The sequence below is a fragment of the Microtus pennsylvanicus genome, chromosome 18, assembly GCF_037038515.1.
Source record: "Microtus pennsylvanicus isolate mMicPen1 chromosome 18, mMicPen1.hap1, whole genome shotgun sequence".
NCBI classification, from domain to species: Eukaryota; Metazoa; Chordata; class Mammalia; order Rodentia; family Cricetidae; genus Microtus; species Microtus pennsylvanicus.
Window position 1 is genome coordinate 42,621,314 of NC_134596.1, and position 14,319 is coordinate 42,635,632.

A 14,319-nucleotide genomic window follows, 5' to 3' on the forward strand; every position below is an offset into this window, starting at 1 on the left:
GAAGCAGAGCAGGCGGATCACTGAGTTTAAGGCTAGCCTGGTCTACAAAATGAGTTCCAGGACACAGAGAAACCCTGTCTCAAAAAGCAAAAACAAAACAAAACTAAAACCAGTAATCATTAACAGTTAACGATTCATTTTGGACTGGTGAAAATACTCTAAAATTGCTTAAGGGTGCAACAGAAGGGAAAAAGTACCACATGGCATTTTAATTTGCATTCAGCTTATCACTAGTGATGCAAAGTATGTCAGGGCTGTTTCCAATTTGTTTGCTTTTTAATGCTCATGAGTGAGTCATGTATATCTGTGCAATGCATGCAAGCAGTGCTCTTGGAGGCCAGAAGATGTGGGATCCCCTGGAACTGGAGTTACAGATGGTTGTGATTTGCTATGTGGATGCTGGGAGTTACTGCATCTGGGTCTCTGGAAGAGCAGTCAGTGCTCTTAACTGATGAACCACCTCTCTAACCCCTCTGGTTATATTTTGAATGGTTCAAAACTTTTCATCATGCTTCTACTGGGTTGCTTCTGTTTTACTAAGTGGGATGATGTCTGAATTGGCATTAAATGTCTTTCCTGCTTTGAACAGGTAAAAAACAAACAAAAACTGATGGTGGTGAGAGCTGTACAACTCTGTGAAAACACTAAAAAACATTAAATTGTATACATTCAATGGTAGTTCAAATATATTTTATAGAACTAACAGCAGTGTGACAGTATTACAGATTAGAGAAAAAATGTTACACATGAAATCCTAATTAAAACCAGAAGGTAAAAACTAGAAAGGAACATTCCAGGAACCTAGGCTGAGAATGAGTTTAGCATACCTGCTGAAAAGCATGTGTACTGAGACTACAGGAAGGGAGGTATGGAGCATGAGATGAAGTCGGTACACAGGCAGCAGCCAGACGGTTGCTAAGGCTAGAACCTGTCAAGCGCATCTTGGAGTCTATTAGGTGAGTATAGCAGCAGCTGCTTCACTGCCTAGTCAGACCCTTACCATTGAAAAGAATACGGCACAGCCAGCGGTGGCACACAACGCCTTTAATCCAGGCGGAGGCAGATCTCTGAGTTCAAAGTCCCAGCCAACCAGAGCTACACAGCGAGGCCCTGTTTACAAGCAGACAATAAATAAAGCTCTTATATGTGTCCATTCCCAAAGTTATTGCAGCTCTTAGGTTTGGGTCAAAGCTGACCTCAGGCAGTATTGGTAAAAACAGGTCTAAACCTGGCTCCGAACTAACACTTTCAGGTCTTGAAAGTGTAACCATCACGGCTAAAATCAGTCTCTTACACCCATAGAATGTTAGATCAAATAAAGCCCAACTGACCTGCTCTAGAGTGCAGGGCTTTCTAAGACGTGCACCATGTTAGCATGGCTCAAAAGAACTCCAACCACTGACCGAACAAATAAGAATCAGACCACCCAGGAGCAGGACAAACTAAACCAGGCATTTAACCCATGCATGATTTCTGAAATGGTTAACCCATCCTTCCTCTCGGGATTTAGACAGCATTCTGTTCCTCTGTAGATCAAAACATTCTAACATTGATTTCAAAGTTGCCTTTTTTATTTTGGCCTCAAGTCAGACATGTTTTAACAACAACAACAAAGATGCTGCAGAAGGCAAGAAGGGCAGAGCTCTGGCCCTCCTAAGCACTCTGTTTACTTTCACTTAAATAACCTAGTATCTTTCTAGTTCTCACACCCTATGCTATCAGACAGCTGATGTCAAACACAGGTTGGCTCTAGTTCTCACACCCTATACTATCAGACAGCTGATGTCAAACACAGGTTGGCTCTAGTTCTCACACCCTATATCAAACACAGGTTGGCTCTAGTTCTCACACCCTATATCAAACACAGGTTGGCTCTAGTTCTCACACCCTATACTATCAGACAGCTGATGTCAAACACGTGCTGGCCTCTGTCATAGCTTCAGTTGTCAACTCAGCACACTCAGAAACAGGTGACCCAAACTGAGGACCTGCGGGCATGTCTGGGGGGCGTCTGATGTAGGCGGGCCCAGCACACAGTGGGCAGATGGTCCTGAGGTGTATAAGCAAGCAGAACGAGCCCAAAGAGAGCAAGCAGGTGAGCCCTGCCTCTTCATGTTTCTGTTTCAGTCCCTGCCCTGTAAGACAAACTCTCTCCTCTCCACGTTGGTTTTAGTCAGTGTTTTATCACAGCAACAGAATCTTTATGAGAATGTGGGCTAAAGTCAGGCCTAACGAACACATGAAGATCTAAGATCTAATGCAGCAGACGCATGATTCTGAGCTATACACAGGAACGGTTGACCCAGCTGATAAAACTGTCGCTGTGATAAAAGACCATGACAAGAACAACTGTTGAAGTCAAGAGTTTCTTCGGGAGTACAGTTCCAGAGGTGTAAGAGTCCGTCATGGGAGGTGTGACAGGCAAGGGAGGTTGAGCAGGAAGCCAAGAGTTCCTATCTTCAACGCAAACATAAACACAAAACAGAGAGTGAACATGCCATGGGAAAGGACTAGAAACACTCACAGCTTGCCTCCAGTGAGGCGCTTACTCCAGCAAGGCTGTACCTAAACCTCCCCAAACAGTGCCACCGGCTGGGGACCAAAAGCTCAATTATATGAGCCAAATCAATACACGGAGTGATGTTAACCAGAGGCCAAAGTCTGGGAAAAAAAAACTCCAGCAAAATTATCACAACACATTTATACACAAGTCCAGTGAACTAAAAGAGAGGAAAAACAGGGCTGGGGAAATGGCTGAGTCAAGCACTTCCCATGCCAGCTCGAGGATCTAAGTTCAAATCCCCAAACCCACACAAAGCTGGGTAAGGTAGCACCGCTCTCCTGTGGTGAGAGGGAGCCTCAGAAGTTTGCTGGCCAACCAGTCTGGTGTATGCAGCAGAGAACAAGTTGGAAAGGGAGGAATGGAGCCCAAGATCATACTGACCTTCCCATGTGCTCCGTGGCCTCTGGGCATCCGCGTTCACATACACAAGCACAAGCACACATACGTGCACACACGCGCACGCGCGCGCGCGCACACACACACACACACTCAATACAAAACAAAGACAAAAACGATATTCTTTTCTATTAGCCCGGGGGCGTGGGGAGCGGTTTTAACCTAAGAGTTCTACAAGCATTAAAAACAAAATGAAAGAAAACTCCAACATCATTAAAGTTAGCAGTAAATGGGACTTACTGTTTTGCCTGGTTAACATGAACTCCTAGCGTATAGCTTAGCCATTTGTAGGTGACCTGAAAAAGAAAGAACAGCTTTTAAGGCTTTTTTAGACGATTCCTGGGTACAGGTAAGTGCCAAGAGTCTGCGCCTAAAGATTCTTGTTCTAGGATGATTATGTCCTGTAAACCATCTTTGTGACAAATAAGACTAAGATACTTATTTTACAAATATTAAGATGTTTCAGATTGATTGATCGGTACCAAACTGTGTCCCCCTGGGCTCACGAGGGCAAAGACCTTGATCTTTCCTGATCTTTACACCAGCCCAGAGAGGCGGGTCCTGTTGCTTTCAGTATTTAAATATCCCGGAAGAGAAAACATTTCCCGGACGATAAACCACCAGGAGTCGGTAGCCCAGAAAGACGTCGTGTCTCCTGCACCGCACACTCGGGGCTGGAGGGACCCACCACCCGACAGGGCATGGGGAGGAGGCCTCACGAGCCCGGCCAGCTTCCCGGGCTCCGCGCCCAGCGCCCCTCTCGCCCGCCCGGGGCCCGCGGACTTCGGAGCCCGCGAGAGGCTCAGTAGCCGGGACTGTCTCCCCCACGGCTGCGTCGCGGTGCCCCGTGCCCGCTCCGCAGGTCCCCCAAACACAAGCACCCAGTCGAGACCCCCGCGCCCTGGCAGGCCCAGGGCCCCTCGCATCCGCCTCCCCCGGTCCCAGCTCCTCACGATCTTGTTCTGGTCCGTGACGAACTCGTCTATGTTTTCCAGATACAGCTGTTCCGCCATGGTGGTGCAGCTCCGAGCCCTTTGCTCAGACACAGCCGCAGCTCCCGCCGGCGGGAAACGGATTCGTTCACTCCCAGGTCGCGGGTCGTCTCCCAAGGCAACGAGGCAACGCGCTACGGCAGCAGACGAGGGACAGACTACTGAGAGTCAGCCCGGGGCTGATGTAGAGGAAACTGGGTTTAGACCGGAAGTGAAGGGTGCGCGCTTGGTTGTCTGAGTGCACCTGGGAGCTTTCCAATCTCTCCTTTGTCAGTAAGACTTTTGCTGACTCAGGACCATATATGTCACCCCTCTGAGCAAGAGTTTTTCCAGCTTGGAAAGTGAGAAGAATACCTTTTGCTGTCTAGCGGTGAAATTCAATGGTAGCTCAATTTCCCAATTGGGTTTCATTCCTAATGCCTAGGAGGGGGTGGTGTGAACTAAACTCTTGCAAAGAAGCCACGTCTGCGGAGACTGCTGGACTGATGTGCTGTGGAGAGATTGGAATGTTGCCGGTCCAGAGGCTAATTACCTTATCTTGAGCTAATTCTAGCCCTCTTCTGTAACAGAATCACCACCTTGTGACTTCATGGATAGGAACCTTTCGGAACCTATTAATTTAGCAGACTACTGGCTTCCGCCAACCTAAAAACGAAGAAGGTCATCAGATAGCATCTTGTCCTCTGGGAAAACTTCCCCCACACGGATGTATCCGCCTTTCAGAACGTATTTTAAACGTGCCTTGCTTTGTGTCTTTCATTGCTCCGTAGAACTATAAAACTTCATGAAGCTGCTTCCACATTGGAACGTGGAGTTTGGGGTAGCCAAGCCATGGTCACTTAAAATAGTTCCCTTTAAGCATAAAAATTTGTGTTTTTGTTTTTGTGTTTTGTTTTGTTTGTTTGTATTTCGAGACAGGGTTTCTCTGTAGCCTTGGTGCCTGTCCTGGAACTAGCTCTTGTAAACCACGCTGGCCTCGAACTCACAGAGATTCGTGTGCCTCTTCCTCCCGAGTGCTGGGATTAAAGGCGTGTGCCACCAACGTCCAATTTAAGCTTAAAATTTTAAATTTAAAAATTCCCGGGCTGAGAGCTGGCTCATTGGTTAAGAGCACAGGCCGCTCTTCCAGAGGTCCTGAGTTCAATTCCCAGCAACCACATGGTGGCTCACAACCATCTGAAATGAGATCTGGCGCCCTCTTCTGGAGTGCGGGCATACATGGAGGCAGAATGTTGTATACATAATAAAAATAAACAAATAAATCTTAAAAAAAAATTCCCTTTAAGATGAGAGCTATGGTTTTTGCATCAACAATGAGGTAAATAGAGTGCCCCATCCTTGCCGTTTGATACCTGTATTCAACAACAACAAAAATTAAATGGATATTCTGTTCTAAGTGCTTCTCCTCCAGCACTGGGGTCCAGCAGTAGGCAATGGTGGCAGAGTCCGACAAAGGAATGAATGACTGTTAGAATCCTTCCCAACTAAGAGAGTGGTGAAGGTTTTTCCAGAGGGGGCTGGGAAGGAAGACTATCTCAGTTTGTTCTAATTATGAAACGCTGGGAGAAGAGGCCAGTGGAGAAAAAAGGACTTGGAAGGAACTGGATCCTGCTGTGTACTGGGCTCACAAACCTTATTCCCTGGAAAACTGGATGTGTTTACTATGACTTAGCATTCATTGAATGGGCAGGCGCCACGATAGACTTTGTACTTAAATCTTCTCATGTAATCTCTTCAATAATCTAGAATGTAAATATTATGCGTATACCAGCATACTCATCGTATAGATGTCGCACAACTTAAGTCTTTATCTCAATTTTATAGAAACTGTTCACAGTTAAGTAGTTCGCTCCACACCATAGAGGTTTACGTGACTGAGCTGCGTTTCTATCCCGGGTTTCCCTAGAGCCCACCTTCCCATACTGTGCTGGCTTTAATGGTAGCATCGAGCTGCCTTTTTTTTCTCTTCCTTGTTTTTATTTTTATTTTTTCTTATAACTGAGTTTTTACAGATCTATATAATTTTTATAACCAGAGAAAACGTGGTGGGGGAAAGCAAAGCTACCGTGTCTGCCTACACTTTCTAGGCATTTAAAAGCAAGCAGAGCTCTTACTCCCTCTATCTTAAGGACGAAGTTTAATAGCAGTGTGTTGTGCTGGGAGTACCTTTCCTTAGCCTAAGAACCAAGGACGGCCAGACAAAACTTAGGATGTCAGTGCCAGGTGAGACCAGCAGTGGGAGCCAGAGGGTCAAGGCTCAGCCTAAGGTTGACAGCAGCTATAGTAGGCTGACCGTCCTTTCCCTTCCTTTCCATCCCCAGGATGGTTGGCAAGGGTGAGTACTGGGACTCTGTTAGGGTCCTGAGTAGGAACACAGACAGTTCAGCAGGGTGAGAGCCGTCAGGATCCCAAGACCCAGTTATGAGGCAAGGAGCAGCCCTTGGTTAGGAAGGGGAGGTATGGAGGAGTAGAGTCAGGAACCCCCACCCTGTACTCCAGAACTGGAGATAGCAGGGTGACAAACCAAAGTCAATAAGTTCAAGGATTAATAACCATGATTCAAGGTCTACATGATTTACTCAACGGGCATTCCAGAGAGGCAAGGACACAGACCCTATTGATATGAAAATATCAGATAGATATTAATGCATTAAACACCTGTTGCTTGCTTGCTAACTTTATTTGGCTAGTAGGGACACAATGTGGTCTTCATTTTACAGAACTGACAATCTGGGGCTACAACTAGATGCATTGTTAAAGCATCCCATGTTACCATGGGAACTCAAAGAAGGTGACTATGCAAACTTAAAAACAAGAAATGAGGAGACAGTTTTGAACTTGGGTATCTGAAGATAGACACCATGTCTTTTCATTGTAGACAAAATATGTAAGAAATAAGCTAATAATATTGTCTTTATCATGCCTCTCAACATATAACAAGTCCACAGTTCCTCTTTTCAAAGCAAGAGTCCGCCAAAGCTACAGAGAAACCTTGTCTCAAAAAAAGAGACAAAAAAAAAAAAAGAGTCTTCCAGGGACTGAAAATTTGGGAGAATTTGTCTGCTCCTCCAGAGGACCTGAGTTGGGTTCTCAGCACCCATATGATTCTTCAGAACTGTCTAAAATTCCAGGTCTAGGTAACATGCATATGTGTGCAGGTGCCCACAGAGGCCAGAAGAGGGCACTGGATCCCTTGAAGCTGGAGTTGCAGGCAATAGGTTCTCAGAGCTGACTCAATCCTCTGAGCCATCTCTCCAGCCCCTCACATATCTATTTTTAATATGAAGAAAAACAGGCCAGTGGTTCCCATCCCTGTCTTGCATCTGCTTTGAATATTATTTTTCCATTGCTCTTGCTCTGGGGTCTTAGAAGGTGCTTTGGAAAAGATCACATTAGAGAGAAAATTAGCAGGAATCCCCATTTGAAAGATGTCCCTTAGGCTGCTGACTATGCTTGTCCTTAGATACACACTTGATTAGTAACCCGACGGTTATCCAGGGTAACGGGCAATGAGGGTGGGATAGGTCACCGATGGAGCTGAAGACCGAACCTCAGGAACAGCTCCAGTTGAGAGACAATGAGGAAGAAGCCAAAAGGGGGAACTGAAAAGGAGAAGGAGTTCCAGGAGGCTCCCAAGGAAGCAAAAGAAGTAAGTTTGAGTCACCAAAAGTTCTGGTGCCCCTCCTCATATCACTGGGAGCCTCTGCACCGAGTTTGGTGATTAGAAGTCCTCTGAGGACACCAGTCAGGGAGTGGGGGCTCCACGGCTAGGGTCCTGTGAGGAAGACCTGAAGACAGGGTGGAGACAGCCCTGGCCAGTTAGGCAGCCGGAAGTGAGGAGCTGGGTGGGGCTGTAGAGGGCCATGTGGTTCCTAATGTCTGCTCCTCCCCCAGAGGAGATGAAGCTGGCATCTGTATTAGAAACAGTCTGGTAAGCATTCTGGGGGCGCCTTCATGTGAGGTTGGGGTACCCAACTATTTGACATCGTGACACATTTTTACCTACAAAGTCCATGCTTGAGAATGCGCATGATCTAGTTGTCAGACACACACACACACACCCCAAAACAAAAAACAAAGCCCTCAAACTACTTTAAGTAAGTTCATAATTTCATATCGTGCTGGGCCACCTTCATGGCTACCCTTGCTTTCACTCCCGATGGAGGGGGTTTAATCAGATACTCTAACTGCAGGAACAAAAGGCCCGACCGTGCACGAGGGTGGCATGAAGTAGGGCTTCAGTTCCCGTGGAATGAGACATTCTCAAAACGCCTTTTCATTCCAATCTCCAGCCCCCTACTTGGCCTTGGATGATGGCATGGGATAGGCCCTTAGCAAATATTTATTGACAGATAACCGAAGGGATGGAAGGATGAAACTGAATTGCATATTGTTCTACTCTATAATCCCTTTTGTTGAACTATAGAATATTGTTTGTGGAAGGCGTTGTTTCCTTTTCCTTCCACCACTGAAATTCTTTTATTGGCTGTTATCAGAGTAACCATTATTGATAAGCTAACCGGGGAAATCCAGCTTACTTCAAAGGCCCAGTGATCAGTTGGGACTGAGTCCAGGTCCTACTCTGTCTTGAGCGCCACCAGGCACAGCGCTGCTGGAGACCCCAGAGGATGATCTGAAAAGTCCCTCACACACAGCCTTTGTACACTGCAACTTTAAGACGCACACTGTGGAGATGGCTCAGCATACGCACGCTGCTCTTGCAAAGGACCCAGGTTTATTTCACAGAATCCACATCAGATGGCTTACAACCACCTATGATTCCGGCTCCAGGGGATCCAATGCCCTCTTCTGACCTCTGTATCCCACACATAGACACAGACATTAAACATGTAATTAATTTTTTAAAAAGATCTGTATACTGTAGATACAAACCCTATCATTGGTATTTCACTGATTTTTATTGCCAAGTAGTAGTCCGCTGTCTGAGAGTAACATATTTTGTTCTCTTACTCTAGAGATGATGGACTTTTGGGTTGTTTCCAGTTTGGATGCTAAAAATTTGCAAACCAGGTTTGTTGTGATGTTGGTTTCAGATCTGTTGGGTGGATCTTGAGATGTAGTTCTCAAGATTAAATCTTTGTCTCCCACCTCTAAGCCCTTGTGTCTTACCTGTCTTCCGCCAACACAAACTGATATTAAATCCTTGAACATTGAGCTGGTTAATTGATTCTCTTTACTCATTTATTTAGTACAGTGTTGGAGATCAAGCCAAGTGCCTCGTGCATGATCCAAGAAGACTCTATCACTGAGCCACACTCCCAATCCTGTATTTCGAGTTATTTATCATGAGTCTTTGCATTGCTGGGCCTTGCTTAGAGGCACACCCTCATCCAAATTCCCTTTTCTGGTGCCTTCTCTGCCTCCCCACTCTCCAGCAACCACTAGTTTAAGGCTCATTTGTGTTTCCATAATCATTTGAGTTTTTCTCTAGCACACTACATCATGAGTTTGTTTCTTCTTCTAGGCAAGTTCCTTATGAAAAGGTATGCTCTCTACTTTGGTATTGTCACCGTCCCTGTGTGAAATGGTGCTCAGTAAACGTTTGCTTAAAAATATACCCGCTGGGGCTGGAGAGATGGCTCAGAGGTTAAGAGCATTGTCTGCTCTTCCAAAAGTCGAGTTCAATTCCCAGCAACCGGTGGCTCACAACCATCTGTAATAGGGTCTGGTGCCCTCTTCTGGCCTGCAAGCATACACACAGAATATTGTATACATAATAAATAAGTATTTAAAAATATATATATATATCTGCCCATATAGATGGATTCAGTCATCTGATAAGTGTTCACTGAATTCCTGACAGTGCCAGTTGCCCACAGAGACCACATACATAGACGCAATAACATGTTCATGTAAGGGGGAGTTCTAGGTCCACGAGGAAACAAGACCTGTTGAGAACAAGGTAATAAAGAATGAAGCTGCTGAGGCTGGAGAGATGGCTCAAGGGTTAAAGAAACTTGTTGCTCTTCCAGAGGACAAGGGTTTGGTTCCAAGCACCCACGGGGTGGCTCACAAACTTTTTAAACTCCAGTTTCAAGGGATCTGACGCCACCTTCTGGCCTCTGAAGGAACTGCATGCACAGAAATACGTTCAGGCAAATATCCTTGCACAGAAAGTGAAAAGAAACAATTTTTTTTTTTTTTGTTTTTCGAGACAGGGTTTCTCTGTGGCTTTGGAGCCTGTCCTGGAACTAGCAATTTTTAGAAAGTTTTTTAAATGGACAAACCCAGGAAATTTCACACACTAGGCAAGCACACTACCAACTGAGCTACATCCCCAGCCCTACCAGACCTTTTGAAAGTGCTCTCCTACACTTCCTGATTTGGCTTAGTGATTTTTTTATGACTAGAAAATACTTGGCGATGAAGGTTTGATTTCTCTTGTTACACTTAGAATCCTGGAACCACCATGTTGACAAGTCTACGCTAGACTAGGGGAGGATGGGAGACTACGTGGAGGACAACCAAGGTGTCCCAGCAACTGCCAATCACCAAACATGCGAACGAGGGCATGCTAGATCATCCAGTTTCACTCAAATCACCACTGACCACAGACACACGTGGGGCTCGGCACAGAAAGCCAAGCTGGCCAAGGCCATAATTGTGGGCTATGTAAATCTACAGTCCCATGTAATTGTGGACTGTAGAAAGAACAATTGTTCTTAAAGCTATTAAATTTCAGTAAGTCATTGAACAGCAAAGGCTGAGACAAATTTAGGAGACAAAACCATGGCATGAAGCAATCTGGGTATGAATTGCAGATCTGCCACCTTCTAGGAAAGAGGCCCTCAGTAAGCCGCTTCATCAGTTTTGGAGCTTCAGGATCCCCCAGTAAACAACAAGGGGGTGGAAATGTCCATTCCCCATGGCTGTGTGGACTCAGAAAGATGACGTCGAATATCAGTGTCTATGGAGCTTCACCCCAGGATAAGTGAGCCATAGTTATCGCGGCCCATCACTCAGACGGCTAACTACAAATGAGAAGGCTAAATTCTAAGGTGTCTGGTGGCTTTCCCCAAGGTACACAGCCACAGAGTGATGCACTGGGGACTCACACTCAGGCCTCTTGACCCTCACCGTCATAGGACTCCTGGTAGTGAGTGGGGGGTGGGAGTGCGAGGGAGTGACTGGTGGGGTCAGGGAGGAACAATTACTCCCCACCTAGTAACAGACTGACTTCTGTCATGATGTCCCCAGGAAGCAAAAGCGGCCGGAGTTGGTTTTCAAATAAAATTTATTTTTGTTATAGTTGTTATTGTGGGTTTGGTTTCTTTAATCTTTGTTTCTTAGGCAGGAGTTAATGAGTGATCAAGCTAAACTTTTATACAAGCAATCAGTCACAGAAACTGCAAGTGTGCCAGGCACTGGCAGTCTTACCCCATTCTTCCCTAGAGTTCGGTTTTCTTCCTCTAATAGTTTTCAAATACTCACCCTCACCCCGTGTGTGTGTGTGTGTGTGTGTGTGTGTGTGTGTGTGTGTGTGTGTGTGTAGACAAGGCCTCAGCTGCCAAGTTCTGCTGCTTACTGGGGCTGGTTACATCTTCACTAACTTTCTGTTTTTGATGATTTCCTTCCCTGCCTAAGCTTGACTGTCCTGGATCTTACTCTGTAGACCAGGCAAGCCTCACACCTCTTCAGCTCCTTATTAGCCCAACCAGGTGTTTTAGACAGGCACAGTAGCACAGATTGTAAAGATTACATGAGATCATAGGCCTGAAAACACTTTGTACACTTGTGGTGCTTTGAATGGCCCCACAGGCTCATATATGCTTGGTTCCCAGTTGATGGACTGTTGAGGAGGAGGTGGTGTGGCCTTGCTGGAGTAGGTGTGTCACTGGGGATGAGGATGTTTCAAAAGATCTGCACCATTGCCACTGTTCTTTCTCTGCTCTCTCTCTGTCTCTCTCTGTCTCTGTCTTTCTCTCTGTCTCTCTCTGTCTCTGTGTCTCTGTCTCTCTCTGTGTTTGTCTCTCTCTCTCTCTGTGTCTCTCTGCGTCTCTCTGTCTCTCTCTGTGTGTCTCTCTGTGTCTGTCTCTCTCTCTGTGTCTCTCTGTCTGTCTCTGTCTCTCTTTCTCTCTCTCCCGTGAATCATGATGTAAAGCTTCCAGCCACCTCTCCAGCACCATACCTTCTGGGTTGCCACTATGTTCCCAGCTGTGATGATTGTGAACTAACCCTCTAAAACTGTAAGCAAGCTCCCGGTTAAATGTTTTCTCTGTAAGAGCTGCCTTTGTCATGAGGTCTCCTCACAGAAGCAGAACAGTGACTAAGACAGGCTGTCATATAAGCCTACCAAATCTGTACTCTATCTCAGAACTGCTCCTTCAACACCTGAGGCTAGAAGAAAAGATAATCACCTTTGAAATAATGGCTATCTTCCAAGGATACTGTGGTAATTGCTTGTCAACACTATCTTCCTAATAGCTTAAGGCTATAACCATTGTCTGCCCCCTCCCAAGCCCCTGATAAAATGTGGTCCCTAAGGTAATTTGGAGGTGGTGGGATCTTTAAGAAGTCTTTATGTTTAAGAGGTGCTTGGGACATTAAAAGAGGTTACACAATTATTTGAGAGATTAGAAATCAATTTCAAAAGGACGGGTTGTTATAAAAGTGAGTTTGACTTCCTCAGCTCCCCACTGCTGTCTCACCTACTGTGACCACGTGTCCTTTCTGTTTTACACCATATAAGTCAAAGCACAAGACCCTCCACTCATCAGAAGCAGAGCAGACAACAGTCAAATAACGTCCTCTTCATTATAAACTGGGTATTTCATTAGAACAACAGAGAACAGACTTGGACTGCTGCCAATGTTCCCGATTTGCACAGGGCTCTGTCTGTGCTGGTCCTGAGTTTTACACATTGACATTCTCCCCAGATGTGGGTAAAGGTCTGTCTGTCATGTTTAACTTACAAGAGGAAAAACTGACACTTAGATCTAACAACATGCCCCAATCACACTTAATGACAGAATCAAAAAAATCGAACCAAAATCAATCAAGATTAAACAACAACAGTAACAAAAACCATAGAGGTGGAGAGTCAAGAGATGGTGGAGTATGTGGAACCCCTGTTCTCAGCCCATAGCTTTCGGGGTGCCAGCCCTTTGGGCGTGGTCCGAGGTGGTAAGTGTGGACTGATAAGCACAGAGAAGCATGCTCACTCTTTTGTGTGGTGGTTGGAGGTCTGATCACAGCTTCCTGCACCCCCAGAGCAGAGGCTTTCTATCTTATTGTTGTTCACAAGTGTTCCCCAATAAATATTTGATATCTCTTTATTTTGGGTTCTTGTGGACGCAGTTACCCTCGTTTACACCTGGCACCCAACGTGGGACATGAACCCACAACCCTGAGATTAAGAGTCTCCTGCTCTACCAACTGACTAGCTGAGCCAGTTTGGTCTGGGGAGCTATTCGGGGAGACTGTCCAGAGGAAATCTTAGCACCCCAACCCCCTCAAGGGCAAGTCCCTGGAAGGGCACGGTGCCTGCTCCAATTTGTATTTTTATCCATAGAAACTGCCTTGTTCTGTGGGGTGATTTAAGCCCCTCCTGCATGATCCTGTTTATATTTTCCTGTGTTTTATTTTCTTTAAGCATGAAGGAACAATTTAGCCTTTCTAGTTTCAACTGCCTGATCCCCAAAGCAGGTGGCTTTGAGTCTTGGGCAATAGAATTGCAATAAGGACTTAGATGAAGGGAGGTGAGAAAACTGTGTCCAGCCTGCCTCAGAAACAAGTACTTCTCAGATGCTAGTGAGTGAGTACAAGAGCAATAACAGGGAGAAAGAGAAAAGCTGGTTAGCTTCAGGATTGCTACACCTGGTTCCCCTCCAGTAGTTTGTTCTCTTGCTACACGGTGGTGGCGCACGCCTTTAATCCCAGCACTCGGGAGGCAGAGGCAGGCGGATCTCTGTGAGTTCGAGACCAGCCTGGTCTACAGAGCTAGTTCCAGGACAGGTTCCAAAGCCACAGAGAAACCCTGTCTCGAAAAAACAAAAAACAAACAAACAAACAAAAAAAACAAAAAAAAAAGACCCTGGAATTTGAGGCTAGCCTGTGGCCCTCAGCTCTTTTCCTCCCTCTCTGAGCTTTAGTATTCTCATCTACCAAATGAAGGAGTCACGTGATTAGGTCACATGTTTCCCTAGTGGTCCTTGTGAGGTGGACACTCTAGGACTCTATAAGAACACCCATAATCCAACTATTGCTGCAGGCAGACCTGGGGCTAGGTGGTGTAAGTGGCTGAGAAGGTGAGAGAGTGCACGCAGGATTTGAGTGTGAGCCAGGGTGTTCGATTGTTCGTGAATGTGAACACAGATCATTCACTAGTAGGGTCTCTCTAGGCTCTCT

General features: G+C 45.8%; 1 protein-coding gene across 2 annotated transcripts in view; it reads right to left on the bottom strand.

The window, feature by feature from the left end:
- The window catches only part of Pold3 (DNA polymerase delta 3, accessory subunit), a 38,732-nt gene extending 34,590 nt beyond the window's left edge, over positions 1-4,142 (bottom strand). Inside the window, exons 1-2 of one of the 2 annotated variants that reach the window (XM_075952675.1) lie at positions 3,913-4,142; positions 3,200-3,255 (exon numbers count right to left, since the gene is read on the bottom strand). In XM_075952675.1, coding sequence (XP_075808790.1) covers positions 3,200-3,255; positions 3,913-3,972 — 116 coding nt within the window. In that variant the 5' untranslated portion in view covers positions 3,973-4,142. The remainder of the gene's footprint in view (positions 1-3,199; positions 3,256-3,912) is intronic. The other variant, XM_075952676.1, reaches the window with a different exon arrangement.
- Positions 4,143-14,319: the final 10,177 nt, after the last annotated feature.